Consider the following 17,064-nt stretch of genomic DNA (forward strand, 5'->3'; position numbering starts at 1 on the left):
TGGCTCTTAAAAGCAAGACTGTCACATTCATGATTCAGCTCAGCAAGGAAGACTAAGCAATGAGAGAATAGTTAGTAAGGGAAATACAGTGTCTTGGGAGGTGGGCAAGAGTCAGGTCAGAACAGCCACACATGCACGTTGCCCACTCATATGATGGAGGTGAAATACATGATCCTCATGATGCTCCGGCATGGTCTGGAAGCAATCATTACCTTTCAATGAGAACTTGCAAAGATGAAACACTGTCAGACTTCAGTCTATGACTGTCATAGAGAACATGGAATGTAACATTTTTCCAGCAGAGAAAACCAAAATGGGCATAGCTTACTATTTGCCTGTGAAAGAACTGAACATGCCCTTTGCAAATGAAGATGTTTGGTTCTGTAAGTAGGTGTCTTTGACATTTTCTGCCAACTGCTGGGGTCAGGTGATCTCTGCCATCCCTTGTTCCTAAAAAGGAGACTGCAACATTGTGATTACCACACAGTACTGTTAAGATTCAGGTGTTTGTGGTGGGTTGGCCCTGGCTGGACACCAGGTGCCCACAAAAGCCACTCTATCACTCCCCCCCTCAGTTGGACAGGGGAGAGAAAATATAACAAAAGGCTCGTGGGTCGAGATAAGGGGACAGGGAGAGATCACTCAACCAATTACTGTCATGGGCAAAACAGACTCGACTTGGGGAAAATTAATTTATTACCAATCAAAATCAGAGTAGGGGATAATGAGACATAAAACCAAATCTTAAAACACCTTCCCCCCACTCCTCCCTTCTTCCCAGGCACAACTCCACTCCCAGTTTTCTCTACCTCTGCGGCACAGGGGGACAGGGAATGGGGGTTGGGGTCAGTTCATCACACATTGTCTCTGCCGCTTCATCCTCCTCAGGGGCAGGATTCCTCACACTCTTCCCCTGCTCCAGTGTGGGGTCCCTCCCACAGGAGACAGTCCTCTGTGAACTTCTCCAACGTGGGTCCTTCCCATGGGCTGCAGTTCTTCACAAACTGCTCCAGCGTCGGTCCCTTCCACGGGCGGCAGTCCCTCAGGCACAGACTGCTCCAGCGTGGGTCACCCGCGGGGTCACAAGTCCTGCTGGCAAATGTGTTCCAGCGTGGGCTCCTCTCTTCACGGGGCCACAGGTCCTGCCAGGACCCTGCTCCAACGCAGGCTTCCCACAGGGTCACAGCCTCCTTCGGGCACCCACCTGCTCCGGTGTGGGGTCCCCCACAGGCTGCAGGTGGATATCTGCTCCACCATGGACCTCCCTGGGCTGCAGGGGGACAGCCTGCCTCACCATGGTCTTCCCCAGGGGCTGCAGGGGAATCTCTGCTCCGGCGCCTGGACCACCTCCTCCCCCTCCTTCTTCACTGACCTGTGGGTCTGCAGGGTTGTTTCTCTCACATGTCCTCACTCCTCTTTCCAGCTGCAGTTTCTGTTGTGCAGCAACTTTTTTCCCTTCTTAAGTATGTTATCACAGAGGCGCTACCACTATCGCTGATTGTCTCGGCCTTGGCCAGTGGCAGGTCCGTCTTGAAGCTGACTGGCATTGGCTCTGTCGGGCATGGGGGAAGCTTCTAGCAGCTTCTCACAGAAGCCACCCCTGTATGCCCTCTGCTACCAAAGCCTTACCATGCAAACCCAATACAAAGTTCTGTAGTAAATCAAATAAAGAAGATACATTGGACTCAATTTATCTTCTATTTAATCCCTGTCATATATTTTACTTCTTGACATTTCAGGTAGTACATTTTTCTGTATATAAAATCAGATATTAAAATTTATCTGAAGATTTCTGCTGCCAATTTTTGCTGGTGAATTGATATGTTTGTCTCTATTTGCAGAAAGTCATGTAAGTAATGGAGACTATGAAGAGAACGATCCTTCAAAATGCAGAATTTAGTAGTCACAAAAAAGGCTACAGAACACTTGAACTTAATTTTCAACTATCAAAAAATAGATTAATTTTTAAAATTTAAAAAAATCAGGAGAAAGACAAGCAACTGAAACAAGCCCTATCTTTGCAATACGTATTCAGATTGCCTGAATAAGGAAAGGCTTATGTTTGCTACTTAAATCACAAGCAACAGAATCATTTCACTGAAAACAAAATAGCAGATTAACTTCCAAGGTACACCTCTATGCCTCCAGAACTGATCTAACCAAATCAGCTCACCTGGCTTGGTAATTAATAGTTACATTTGCAGTACTGCAAAATTTAGACATTTAATGTTTGATCTGAGGGCATAAGCAAGTGAGGCTGACAGATACATTGTTGTTGTGAGAGAAGTTCCTACCTTTATTATTGATTAAGAAAAATTTAGTGTTTGTTGCTGCCCTTTATCTAAGCATTCTTTATTGATACACTTAAGATATACATGTATCAGCCAATACTCATTCATATGTGTCCTGTAATATTAGAAACTAAGTCTTGATATATTGAGTGTTGCATATGAAATCATGTAGAAACAGTGAAGTCTAAAAGAAATGTTACATCAGTAAACTGAAGGTGTTCACACTACAATAAGCAAAAGACAAAATTTGTTCAAAAACTTTTATTTACTATAAAGACAAAAAACACCAAAATAGGTACAAATTATACTATATAAAATTGGTTCAATGGGGTAAAAACTTTTAATTAAAATATCTTGATATATTTAAAATAACAAAGGATACAATGAAGCCAAATTTCTTAACCCAGAGATTTCTGTAAAATTTGCTTGCACAGTAAGGTGCTAATAGAAGTTAGCCCTTAAGCCCTGGAAGTCTTAGGAATCAGTCACATAGCAAATATAATTTCATTGTGAAAGTGAACTTTGGTAGAAGAAACTCTATAGGACACCTGAGGTAGTAGAAACTGGAATAAACAGCAGTAGACGTTATTTACAACTTAAGTACCAAATAACATTAAGAACACAAAAAAATAATTACACAATACAATTTTCAGTCCAGCTTTGATCCAAAGAAAATAAGAATATTACATCACATCTGCATTTTAAAAACACCACAATTACCAGCAAGCTGAGGGAAACGCAAACGCACGCATTTGGACACCTAGAGGCAGTTTAAGTTTGAAATGTGGTAGGCATGGTGATCTACAAAGTAATACTGATTAGCTGAGGTTCATCAGTTTATACAGTTTGCATTTCCACCAGAAACAGTATTAATCTGACAACTGATCTTCCAGTACATGAATTGGCAAGAGTGCATCCTTTAAAGCTTGCACATAAGAAAGACTTGGAAACAATCTTACTAGAACAAGAAATTCTAAAGTGGTAAAAAAAAAAAAAAAAAAAGTCAAGTACAAAACAGTTAGAGCTACCAAACTTCACATTTCAGTATTATTTTTTTAACTCTTCAAAGTCTGCCAGTCTTCCAAAACAAAGGAATGTAAAATTTCCAAAAGAAACACATTCACAACTAATGACACTGCTTTTCTTTATTAGTATGAGCACTATCATTCCTGTAAACTTATCTTTAAGATGTTTTACTTCCAATTAGTATTGTACATTTTTAATGTACTATAGCTTATTTAGTTTGTCCTGAGTCTTTGAAAATAACCAATTCTATTTCAGTCCAACAATCCAACTGGCTTCTGAAGAGTTAAAACATGAACAGTATTTTTTTCCAAATAGATTAAACACAATCAATATTTGATTTAAAAAGATCCCCTCTTAAAAAAGCAAAAGAAAAGCTGCCATTTTCCTTCAGAATTACATGCATCAGAATCTAATAACCTGCCTTTAAAATAAATTTAAAAACCTGTTTTAAAAAAAACACACCTGCTAAAAACCACAAGTTTTGCACTACAGGTGAAGCTTTACTTCACATTATACTTGCTTTTCAAGTCCAAGTTTGTTTCTTGTTAAAATAAATACCTTTCTTATGGTAATATTTTTAGCATTTTCAAATTAAATTATCACTAATGGCTACAGTAAATAGATGATGTATGGCAGAAGGAAAACAGCACGTGAAAGTTATTATCAGTAGAGAATGTGACCTCAGTTTTGTTACACAAAAAATGAGATTTGCTCATAGTTGGCACCTGCTCCCACTGAAGTATAAGGATGAAGTCTCCCATAAACTTTAATGGGAGCTGGATTTGGGGCCTTTGACATGAAACTTCTCTACACAATTTCCCAGAAGAAACTGCTATAAGAAAAGAAGGCTCACCAACTTTTAGCATGATTCAGACTAAGTTGTTCTTTGCAGAACAATCTTGGTTTTTCTGTTTTGTTTTTTTAAATAACCTCTACTATCAGAGCCTTCAACACTGCTTTGTTGAAGGTAGCATTTTTTTTTTCCAGATTTCCAGCAAATCTGTTTTTAAAACTGTTGTGTCAGCAAGATGTTCCATGACACTTATTGCATCTTTTTCTAAAGACTATTTTAAAAGATCACCTTTCCCTGAAAGTTAAAAATACAATGAAAAAAACCTTTAATTTCAAAAGAAATTACATGGCCAGCAGTAAATGCAGTGAACCACAACTGCCTGCTCTTACTTTAAGGAAGGCAAAATGTTTTTTTAAAGTATCCATCAATGTTTGGATTTGTTACTCAGAGAACTTTATGTAATTAAAATGGACAGATACAGAACTTTTTAACCAGTGCTGAAAACTGACTAATTGCAGAATCCTCTGCTTACATCTACATGATGTGAAATGGAATAGTGAATGCTATATTAAAATAGATCCTGAGCCCCTCAGCTCCTAATATTGCTGAAAAAGTGCTCCAAATAAAATAAAAATCACTTATCTGCTAAATAATCATGCAGATTTAAGGAAAAATGCTTTTGTGTTCACATAGAGCCAGATGTTTGAAAAGGCACAGTTTACTAATCTCTGCACAAATTGTGAAATGTTGCATACTGAGCTTAGGTAAAGATCTCGATTTGTCAATCACATACTTAGGTAGGGTCCTGTGCTGGCCTTAAGTCCTTGATGTATCTATCATTAAGGCCAGCAGAACAATACAATTTGCTGTGCTTAACTGCACTGCAAGACAGTTATGGTATATTCAGTAGCATCTTCTTCAGTATATCAGCCTTATACCTAAGTGGCTACCACGTAGTACGGAAGACTGGGTGTTTCAGCAGCTCCCTTGATGGGGGTCTGTCCTGAGGTTGAAGTTCTAAACATCGAAGAGTCACATCTTTCAAGCCAGGAGACAGATGTGTAGGGATTGATGGAGCAGTAGTTGCACTAGCAATCTGAACAAAGGGAAAATAACTTTTTAGAAGTCAGTGATCCTTAAGTCCCCTCTCCTACCCCAAAACCCTTCCACAAGTTGATAATTTTCAGGTGATGAGTTATATTTATGAGCTTTTCTCCACTTAGCGTATTTCCTACTGCAGTTTGAAGATTACATTACTGCTTCCATATTATAAAATGGGTCTTAAGTTGCCCTTATACCTACTGCCTTTCACAGTCTGCCTCTCTCCTTGTACTTTTCTTTAAATTTTCTTCTTACAGCAAGATTCTGCAGTGACCATCTGCTGAGCAGGCCACAAGAAAAGCTCTTATGCCATACATATGGGTATTCTTTAGTCTACTAGTTGCCATCAGTGTTAACTGACATAAGCCAACATGGAGATATATTAAGCTGAGTGATGTTACGTTATGATACATTAAGCTCGGTATGCTCTCTTGCATTTCCTTTGCTGTATTTCTGCTACCATCCCAAAGGGCAATCTTTCTCAGATAGACACAGATCAATCCCCACCAAATTAATTTTGATCTTCTCTAGATAGGTTAAGTGAGGTGATTGAGAACACTAGAGTGGCACCACCAGTTCACAGACACAGAATCAAGACAATTACATCTCTTATCACAAGTGATTTGTACTTAATCAGAACATATTTGAATATTGCTGTTCTAGTTCTGTTTAGTGGAAACTCTTTCTTCACTCATGCTAGTGAAAACGCTAATAATCACTTTCTTCACTTGTGGCAGTATTTTCTTCATTCATGCCTACAGTTCAACTAAACTTTTAGAATTAAATATACCTGATTGATTTCAGTAAGAAACATGAATGCCAAAATGGATGACCTAGAGAAGGGAGGGGCAATATTTATATATAGCATGGCATAACAGTAAATATCTTTCAGCAAAATCTGAATGCGGAACATCAGGTTTTTACCAAAGGACATTCCCCACTCTGAAATATGAATACACACATCAATGTTTTATGGTAGAAAAACTTCTTTTGCTCCCGTATTTTTCAGGATTGTAAGAAAGAGTTCAAATCCCAGCCTTCTGCCTAGAGTCAAGATCAACAGTATTCCCACATTTTTTTTTGCCTGTTACACTAAGTATCTATATCTTACAAAAGAGCTTTTTCTGCATATTATTGTGTTGGTAGCTGTTTGGGTTTTTTTAACAAGCAAGTATAATTATGTTGATAGCAGTATTGATTTTGTACTAACAGCTCCAATATAAAGAAGAGCTATTGCAACAACTCCTACTACTTGTATACTTTTCTAAAATTCACATTGCTATATATGAAATTAGTCAGCGTCTTTTGTAGCATATTGGTAGCAACAAAGCACCTCACCTTAAATATCAGAGCAAGATGATTGGAGTGTTTCTCTGCATTCCAGGGAGGTTTAGCACAAGCCATTTCTATAACAACACAGCCAACGCTCCACACATCACAGCTCCTACCATATTGCTGACCTCTCAGAACCTGAAGAGACAGACAGACCAAAGCTCAGATTATCCACTTCAAAGTCTCTTAATTCTAAGTAATTTATATGCAAAAAATATCATCAACCAAATGCATTCTGATTAACATTTCAGGTTGAGAGAGTGATCAGTGGTGTAAATGCCCTAAGATTTATACAGCTGTAGAGAGCTAGTAAATAAAATGCCTGATCAAGGGGCAAAGCAAGGTACCTTGCAATAGTAGCTTTTGACCAAATGGTCATTTGGGCCTTAGTAGCAACACTTATGATAGATAAAACTTGTAACAAACTACCTAAACCAACTTTGGCAGCAAGAAAGAAATGTCATTATCATCATGTTGGAATCATTCCTATTCTTTAGAACAAGTACATTTAAAACATATTTGAAGCATTTACAGCAATTTTCTGGTTTTTGGCTGTATGAATTAACTTAAAGAGCTCAAACAAACTTTTTGAAGTAACTTCCAAAATAGGTTTCTTACCTCCGGTGCCATAAATGCAATAGTTCCCAACAACTGTCCCTGAAACTCCCCAGCACCAGTTCCTTTTGATGCCAACCTGGCTGCAGCTCCAAAATCAGCAATTCTTAATCTATGACCTGTGCTGTCAATTAGCAAATTGGCACCTGTCAACAGCATAATAAAATTACTGCTAGTTGGCTTTCTATTAAAGGCGAAAGGATGAACAGACACTCTTCCTCACTCCATTTCGAAACTATAAATAGGTTGACGTTTCCCCCACCCCCAGTATAACGGAAATCTAAAAATCAAGGACGAAGTCTAATAATGTCACTTTTCTGTTATGCCTGAATGATACTGCACACAGCTTGAGGCTGTCTGAGAGATACAGAGAAGCAATCAAACTTTTGAAGTAGGGCAAACACAGGATTCTGGAACAATGCCTGGAGATGGAATAATGAAAGAAAATGGTGACCTAAAACCCTGGAGGTTTTCATTGCCTGCAGCTCCCTGTGAAATTTAAACTTACTTCATCCTTAAGCAACTCCGAGTTGTCTTGGAGTGAGTTACAGAGCAATTGAAAGTTCTCCTATTTTAAGAAGAAATATTAAAGACAAATATTTGCAATTGCTATATTGCTACTTATCTGGATATCTCTCCAGTTCATGGACAGCTATAGTGACATTAAAGGGAAAAGTTTATTAAGACTGGTATTTCCCAATGAAGTCCACATTTTGCTCAAACACAGTACCACTGTATTTATGTTCAACTAGGATGAAGGAAGCAAACTCATCACAATATTCCTATACATTAGAAACCTGACCTCTTTATCTTGGCTTGTTCACAGATTTTACTATTATTTCAGTGTAAACATTTACATTAATTTAACTAGCAACCTTTAAAGCTATATGGCAACTTCATATTTTATTTGAACAAATTGAGAAAAACGATTTTTCTAAACTATTGGCATAGGTAGCAAACATCCCCAAAGACTGGATATGAACATTCTGATTAATTTCAGTAATTAAAAGTTCTTAAGAATGATCAGACAAACCCAATAGAAATACCACTCTTGAGATGGTATTCAAGAGAAGCAATAGGTCTCAAGCCAAAATAGATGCTGCTTTCTGAACATTCCTTTTTAAAAGACATTCTACATAATTCTCACCTTTAACATCTCTATGGATTATCTGATTCTCATGGAGGTAAGAAAGGCCACGTAATAGTTGTTCTGTGTAATTAATAATAACTGATTCTTTGAAGGCTCCATATTTACTTAACAAATGAGCAACTGAACCCCCTAGAAGATAAAAAATATATTTTTATCAACGCTTATATTTTGTATTAGTAGAATTCAGCACTGTCTCCTAAAATTGGAACTTGGTATTGGTATTCCTAATTTATAACTAGATTCCCCCCCAAAACATTAAAAAATTTCATAGGCAAAAAGTAATATACTTGGTTACTTAATTACTTTCTACCTGGAACTGTACACATTAAAGACATTCTCTTCATGCTTCCTCATAATTTTATACTTCCATAAAAGAATGTACAAATACCTTAGTGTACAAAGTACTGTTGCTGAAAAAAATACACATATTTATCCACATTTCACATTAACATTTAAGCAGCAGAACATTAGCTTGCTTTGGGGCAAAAGATACACGCAGCCTCCAGTAAGCGTTCCCTCTGAGGATCTCAATTTACTTTTGTTACCATCCAAGTACCAATATATAGAAGCAAGTAGACAAGCAAGGAAAAGCAGTATCTTCCTCTGTTTTCCACAACTGGTATATAGATCCTCAAGATTTTTAATTTCCTTTGTGCCTTTCAAAGTATTCTCATATAACTTAGGCTTGAATGAGGTAAAGACAATTCCTGACATTTCATTACCTAAATAATATTGTTTCAGAAAAATTATAATTAAAAAAGTTAAAACACCCTTAGTTTTGAGAAAATATTTTCTACACTACTGCTTGCAATAACACATACTTGGGCTTTGCTTGTTAGCACTCTGGTACTGCTAAGCAGTTTCTGCCAAAGAACGTAAGTTAAGGTGCAATGCTTTCTTTTATAAGAAATAAGAATGTATAAAACACCAAATCTAGTCTTGATAACTGGATGGCAACAACATACAATCCCATTCATAAAATTAGTAACGCTCCTTCTTAAAAAAAGGATATAGACTTTCTTGTCCCTGCTGTATAGAATAATGAAAAGATTTCACTATTTGTTACTAAGTTACCACTCAACACGTTTAGGATTTGAACATGTTTTTCCTGAAGTATCCTGCTTACTACCTACTATTAGACATTTACTTTAAGTTCTTAAATGCCTTTGCACGTCACCTTGCACAACTTTTATGAAAACACTTGGGACAAAAACAAGTGACAGGTATTCCAAACTTTCTAGCAAAGTTATTTTTAATAATAATTTAAAGTTACACAGGTATACCGAAAATGCAACAGTGTGATGTATTTCCAAGTGCCGTGCCTGTCTCAAGTTTCTAACTCCTCGATTAGATTCAGAAATTGAGGAAAAAGTAGTAGAATTTTTATTCAGGGCTTCCAACTGCTTTAACTGTATGACAGATTAGGTATGGAAAATTCCAAATAAAAAAAAAGGATGCACCAGTAAGAATACAACCACATAAACTGTTCTGTAAGTAGAGCTTTATACTGGTTACCAACAGGAATGAAAACAAAAATTTGCAAACTGAAGCGATGCAAAATGCAGTATGAAACTACATAGTTCAAGACACAACTGATACTTCAATTTTCTTTAGCATAGTAATTGTTTACCTGCCATCCATTCAATAAAGAGGTTATAGTTGCTCTTCTCACATGTAGCACCCAACATTCGAATAATGTTAGGATGGTTCAGATGACTCATCATCCTTATTTCTTCTCTCAGTGCTTCAACTACCTCTTCTTGCTCAGATGATGTGTTCCTGACATATGTCACCTGTTTTGAAATATGTTATTCAGACTTACATAATTACCAATGCCATAACCCCCCTTTTAGTACAGTAACAAGAATGGATGGTTTTCCATCCCTTTTCACCATCTGGAAATAGCAAGTATTCTTTTAACTCAAGCCCCTTCAGCTGAGAACATACCTCCCTGTTAGACAGTCATAGAAAATTAAGAGTGATCTTCTGGGGAAATACCAACAAAAATCTCTCCCAGTATGGAGTGGGGAAACTCCCCTCTTCACTCTCCTGCTTAAACTAGGATTTTTTTTTTTTTTTCTTTTTCAGATGTTGAAGAAAAGGAAATAAGATAAGGCCTGAAATGGGATTCTGACAGTGTTGTTATTTGTAAGATTTTTACCAGTTTAACCATACTATCTGTTTCATAACTAAACCTCTTATCCCAGAAATTTGATGGGGGTTGGGGGACAGGGAAAACATATCAGAAGTCCTGTAATGGAACTGGAGCCAACCCCAGCTCTGACCCATAGTAGGTCTCAAATAATAGTATGCTGCAGAGAATTTCCCCTGGGCATCAGAATCATCAGTATCATCTCTCCAGGAGGAGCCTCAAGGACTACATGGACAGTCCTACTCCTTCACAAGGAAGACAGTTTCAGAGGAGGAATAGCTGATGACAGGTATTCTTTCCCTGATGAAATGTTTTGAAATTGCTCAATTCCATAGGTATAAGTTAATTCTAGAATTAATACGAAAATGTGGGGACTAAGATTCTCTCTATATTGGTATCACTGATCCAGACCTAGGGCACCTAAAGCGTGAAAGATTTACTCACATCTAGAACCTTCAAAAATCTTGAGTGAAGCATGTGCATTTGAGCCTGTTTTCTCAGTCATACTTCTGTATCTGTTAATTTAAATATTAAAAATACTTGGCTCAAAGCTGGCTGTTGGATCAGAAGAAACAAGCATTAAACTACATTTCCTCCACTTAATCTGTTTTAGGAAAAAAAGTCTTGACAAGTAAGGGGAAACTACTTTTAACAGCTACCTTGCAAAGAGTAAGTTGGAATCAAGAGATCTGGGCTGCATTCCTAACTGTCACTGTTTTATGAACGTGATAAAAGTAAAAATGCATTTGAAGAACTATGAAAGAAAATGGGCATATAAAAAAAAATTACAGGTTAGGGGTTTTTTTTTTTTTTTCATTTTAAGGAGAAGTGAAAAAAAACTGAAAATGTTATGTTAATACCATGCACATATAGACTTTTTATCATGTATTATGTGAGAACACATGATAGGGAGCAGAGGAAGCAAGGAATACAAGAAGTCTGTGAGGACAGAGAGCTTTTATATTTAATATTCCGAAGAAATATTGAAGAACAAGCACAATATATTCAAGAAAGTGAAGTATTTGAAGTATTTACCTGTTTTACAGCCATTAATGTCCCTGTTCCTACATCTTGAGCTTGGTAACAGGAAGAGAAAGCTCCAAGACCAATTTGCTGACCTTTAAGCCATTCTGCATCTTCTCTATAATGGTGTTTTGCTTTGGTATGTCCAGGCAGGGTTTCGGGTGTCTGCAAATTGAATTCCAAATCAATTCCATGTTTACTAGCATGCATCTAAAATGTAGACATCCTGGAAGGTTATGAAATATCCAAGCTTATATGCTTCTCCTCTCCCTTACAGTTCTTTGTACTGCATGTTATACATGTTTCAGCTGAGACCAGAACACCAGTGTATTCCATAATCCACATACTCCTACTGTATGCAAGAACAGAGAGCCTCCTCTATGTTACTAGCTGAAGGTGAAAGGCAAGATTTAAGGACACAAACAGGAGCAAGCCTTTTTTTCTATTCCTGATCTCATGTCTAATTAAGGTTTTAGTTAGCACCTATAGTAAACATGACCAAAATCATGTTATTTTCTACTTGACTTATTTCTCCCATTTTATGCTTCACATGTTGTTACCTCATGCAAAGGACCACAAAGAAAATACTCCTTTCTCTGTTCTTATTTCTTGTGCTTTTGTCTACTTGCAAACAAGCATCTTTCTTCTGACTTCTAAAGTATCTCGCATCTCTCTCAAGATGTGCTGACAACAATATCTCTTACAACTCTGCCTTTTCTTTCAGAAACTAGTCTGGTTTTGTACAATTGCCTTCAAAGTAAATCAGTACAGACTCAGTACAGTTCTACTCCTGCTTAAAACCTTTGTCCTCATTTCCTGGTTTCCCCACTTTTACACTTCATTCTTTGCCATTTTGAAAGTTGGTACACGACATGATGTTTCTCTTCCAAATACCTTCTCTAAGCTTGTTAATAACTATGGAAGGATTCTGTCAGCACCCTCAACTGGCAGACTGTTTATACTCCAACTCCTATGAGAGGGTATTGGGTATCTTTACGTTTTATATAACTTTGGAAATATAACACCACTGCTTTATAAATTCAGTGAACCTCAGTTGAGACTTATGCTAAATTCTCATATGTATACTTACATCCTGCTGAATGATTATGATATCTTCACCATTTTCAACCTGTAGCTGGGGAATTATTGGCAGGGCATCTTGAGATGCTGACATTGCCATAGCAATAGCCAAAGCTTCCTCCTCTTCAGCTTCCATCTTTTCCTTGCATTTTTGATTATGATTTACATCATCTTTGTAAGTATCATCATTTTCTGCCCGCTCAGGAGAAAGAACTGCAACTTCAGACTTGAATGTAACTGTGCCATCACTTGTTGGCATAGAGGCCTCCAGTAGGTCTTCAATACTGGAATTGAGCTCTGCATTAACATCTAATCGGCATTTTTCATCTACTGGTGTGAACACTGTCTCTTCACTTGGTATAACTGCACTGCTACTACTACTACTACTGTTGCCGTCACACTGCGAAATATCATTCAGGTCAAGTGTCATACTGTTTTTTAAGGTTTCTCCCTGCTTGTTCACATCACTGGGGGTGGGTCGTGATGGCTTTGGCCTGTGTATGTGACTGGATGGCAATGGCCTGGCTTGGGTAAAAACTGGAGAAAGTTTCTCTGGTTCTTTATTTTCAGAACAGTTTCTTTGAAACTGCAGAGAAAGTTTCCGCTGTGTTTGAGGAGAAGGCGAGGGGATTTTGCAGGGAACAAATCCCTGAGGTCTGAGTTTAGAGACATCTGTTACAGTTCCAGCTGGTACAGATGGGCTTGAAGGAGACAGAAGCGTTGGGAATAGTGACTGGGAATGACTGGATGAGGGAGAAGAGTTCAAACACTGACTGTGGGGTTTTCCTTTTGTTTGAATGGCTGGCTTTGGTTGCTCAGTAGTTACTGATGAAACAGGAAGTCCCACAGCAAGGCCAGCCAGTGTCTCAGAAATGTCCTCTGGACTGGCACTCAGTTTTTTGTCACTTAAACCTTTCCCACTTTTCCCTGATAACTGGACAGTATTGTTAGGAGTATTGCTTTCGGTAGCTTCTGGAGAGTTATCTGGTACAGGTAGCTGCAAAAAGTCTTCATGTTGACATTTCCCAGAGTGCATTTCTTCCATGCCTAGCTGGATGGCTTCTGCAATTTCCATTTCATCTGCTATTGCCATCAGACGTCGACGCATCCTTGCATAATGAGTTGAGCTTGTCACACTCAACATTTCTAACAGCTTTACAAAAACATGGGGCACTCTTGCCACCATTCTTGCTGCGCTCAAAAATACTCTCCGCGATAGTTTACCAACCATTGAGTGGGAATTATCAATTGACTGCAAGGCGAAAGTTAAGAGGGAGAGAAGTTTCTTATACCTAAAAAAAAGAAAAGAGATGTTTTATACACTGAGATACTCTAGGTAACTAGTGCCAAGAAAGCCATTTCAAGACAATGTATTTAGCTGTCAGTTCTGCAGTAGAAAGGACACTTATTGCTGCACTGGTGCTTCAAAATTGATTCACAGGTCAAAAGTTTTTAAAAAAGGCAACCATTTACTCTGTAAAGCAAGCACACTTTTGCATATAAATATTTACTACTTGTTTACAGGAATTAGAACAACGATTTTTTTTTAAGAAATCACCAACACCACATTCAACTACAAAGAGTAATAGTCACAAAGTGTAAGCAAGTACCTGTCTACTATGGTATCAGCCTGTGAAACATCTCCACAGATAATGTGGGGATAAAATTCACCAGGAAATTCCAACAGAAGTCTGTCTATTAGACAAAGTCGCCCCAGTAGTGCTTGCCAGTTGCTAGATTCAGTTTGGGTTCCGAGAATACAATTTAAGACATAATCAACACCACCAATACCAATGGACCCTATAAAAAAATTGATAAAATAAGGATTATGTATGTTCACCATCTAAATTCTGTTCTAAATAAAGATCAGAAAGGTATCATACAGGAATACACATTGCGTGCCCAAATTACCCCTCTCCCAAATTGCTAAGAGAAATACTGTTCCCTTTGCCATGCTAATATTGGATAAATCCTGTATTAAATATAAAATACTTCAGTACATTTTCTTGTAATTATAATTCAATTATATATGAAGAGCTATTATTACCAGATTTAAGTATTTCTCTCCCAACTGCCAGCTCGCCCGCTTGGCCTTTACACATCTCCAATAGCGTTGAGACTGAAAGTTGACTTGTTCGACTATAAGAAATTAAAACCAAAAAATAACTCTTTTAGCAGATGCTTTCAAGGAAAAACATTCTAATCATTATATTTCAATAATCATTAGCTTGGAATTCTGTGTAGAAAATTTCATATCACTTTATTCCAATACATTTCTATAATCCTTTATCTGTAAGCTACCAATAGTTGTGACATGTTTTACAAGGATACTCCCAGAAATGTCATGTCTATCACTAATAAATAAACAAAACCCCAAATAGGATTTCATCCTCTTGCAACAACAGGCCAAATCCAGGTATTCAGCAACACAAGGAGCAGTTCTATTTCACTTATTCCTTTAATTTTAGATATTCTATTGCTAGACTATTGCTGAGGCATCTCTAGCTGCAGTTTCAGAAGAAATGCTGCTTAGGAACTAAACCTAAAGAGACAAAAAAATAAGCTGGTGGACTTCGGCATCGAATTTACAGTACAGATGAAGAAATGGTTGGTCTGGCAGAACAAACAGGGTAGCTTGGGATGGGAAGACAAGGCCTACTCAAGCCAGAAATGCCAAGGGAATTCACTCAGAATAGCCACCTCCTAACATCACACTGTGAAATAAAAAGTAGAAGTGTTACATTAACACTTCATGGCACAGATGTGCAACAGCTTTTATTGAAGTAGGAAACATATATGATTGGTACTTGCTGACTGCTTAAAGGTGAGTCCTGAGAATTAGACTAAAGCAATATCAACTGAGATGGACGGGATAGTTGATGACTGCACCTAACATGCTCCTTTATTTTAAGAGGGGGAGGAAAAAGGCCTTGTAAAAGCAAAGTATCATTTAAGATCTCTAAGAGTTGGAAAAATACAATCAAGTGCCTTCAAAACCCACGTCTTTCAAGCTTTCAAGTTTGCTGGTAGCAATTAGACTTTAAAAAAACCATGATAAATTTATACTTATGATCCACACATTTTATTTCACCACCAACTATAAATGGTCTCCTAGTTCCACATAAATAGCAACAAATGAAGCTTCAAGACATTTTAGTAACAATCCAAAATAAATTTGAAGTTCACGAGACACCATACCTGTTGGCATCTGCACATTTAACTAGTATCGTCTCTACAACTGGCTTGAGAAGTCGCTGTAGTTTAGCCCTCTCTGCCAAAGTATGACAGGGAGTATATACCAGCATGGCTCTTAAAGTTTTCTAAGAGAAAGGAAGAAAGCAATACATACAAAATCAAATTAGCTACACATTTAAAAAAATTTTTTTTAGAGAGTTGTAAATAGTTTTACATAAATTGCATTCAAAGCATCAGTGAAATGTTCAACGAATAAATAGCTTACTACATATCACTGTTAGAATTAGTCATGTATTCTTTGAGATTGGAAAGAACCTAGTCATGGAAGTAATGTTAATACGTAGCACTGTAGCAAGCATTTCCTTATATTTGGCCAGTGGAGCCATGCCATTCCACTCTTGCCAAGGATTTTGTTCATCCTGCTTTCAGATGATGGTTAAAAGTTAAGCCATCAGTGGTGCTCAACAACAATTACTAGGATTCCTGACTTCACATATCTCCTCCCTTTCCCTCTCCTTCAAAAATGAAGTAACTATGAAATTACTAGAATACAATGAGTAAACAACTACTTACTAAAGCAGCAACATACACTTTGTAGACAGGGTCGGCACAGACCATGGACAGCACACTGCAGCAGGATTCCACCACCACGTCTCCTGAGATACTGGTCTGAGATGACCCACTAGCTGCTCCCAGAGCTCCAGCACTTATGTTGTTTCCATTGCTACTTCCAGAATTTCCAGTGCTTTCACCATTAGCTAGTAATAGAGCACCACTAACATCATGGGAAAGACGTCTAAGTGCCATCTCTCGTATATTCCAGTTCCGAGAAAACAAGCAGCCAACTAACTCCATTCCAAATACCTGCCAAGGAAAAAGCAATGTTACAGAAGTTAAACTGAATAATATTGCAACTTAAGTACCTAAGAAGAAAAATCAGAAAGAGCACAGAAATGTTTCTGGTGAAAAATCACCTTAAGAAGTCTGACAGCAAAAATGTGTCAGAAGGTACAGCGTCTTAAAAAAAAGATTCTGTGATAGAAATGAAACATCATAAACGATAAGTCATTGGGTCTCCAAAAACCCTGTTAAGAGAAGTGGGAGGATGACTGTGTGGATGGTTTCATTCACTTTGAATTTTAATTATTCAGTATGGAGTGTATTTCTAGACATTGATATAAGCAACCCTGAAACCAAGGTCCAGCTATACCAGACAAAAAATTACAGCAGAAATACAGGCAATATAAGTTCTCCCACTTTTAACTGCATGACTCCTGCTCCACTCAACCCACCTCTAGACACTAGA

At 37.6% G+C, this 17,064-nt stretch overlaps 1 protein-coding gene across 3 annotated transcripts in view; it reads right to left on the reverse strand.

Annotated features, from left to right (window-relative positions):
• Positions 1 to 2,537: 2,537 nt before the first annotated feature.
• The window catches only part of MAP3K1 (mitogen-activated protein kinase kinase kinase 1), a 64,169-nt gene continuing 49,642 nt past the window's right edge, over positions 2,538 to 17,064 (reverse strand). For 2 of the 3 annotated variants that reach the window (XM_030004702.2, XM_041120911.1), the window contains exons 10-20: positions 16,332 to 16,622; positions 15,762 to 15,883; positions 14,611 to 14,702; positions 14,174 to 14,363; positions 12,574 to 13,855; positions 11,496 to 11,648; positions 9,939 to 10,101; positions 8,306 to 8,437; positions 7,162 to 7,304; positions 6,550 to 6,681; positions 2,538 to 5,206 (exon numbers count right to left, since the gene is read on the reverse strand). In XM_030004702.2, coding sequence (XP_029860562.1) covers positions 5,057 to 5,206; positions 6,550 to 6,681; positions 7,162 to 7,304; positions 8,306 to 8,437; positions 9,939 to 10,101; positions 11,496 to 11,648; positions 12,574 to 13,855; positions 14,174 to 14,363; positions 14,611 to 14,702; positions 15,762 to 15,883; positions 16,332 to 16,622 — 2,850 coding nt within the window. In that variant the 3' untranslated portion in view covers positions 2,538 to 5,056. Of the gene's footprint in view, positions 5,207 to 6,549; positions 6,682 to 7,161; positions 7,811 to 8,305; positions 8,438 to 9,938; positions 10,102 to 11,495; positions 11,649 to 12,573; positions 13,856 to 14,173; positions 14,364 to 14,610; positions 14,703 to 15,761; positions 15,884 to 16,331; positions 16,623 to 17,064 lie in introns of those variants that run through there. The other variant, XM_030004701.1, reaches the window with a different exon arrangement.

The sequence above is a fragment of the Aquila chrysaetos genome, chromosome Z (assembly GCF_900496995.4).
Source record: "Aquila chrysaetos chrysaetos chromosome Z, bAquChr1.4, whole genome shotgun sequence".
NCBI lineage: Eukaryota > Metazoa > Chordata > Aves > Accipitriformes > Accipitridae > Aquila > Aquila chrysaetos.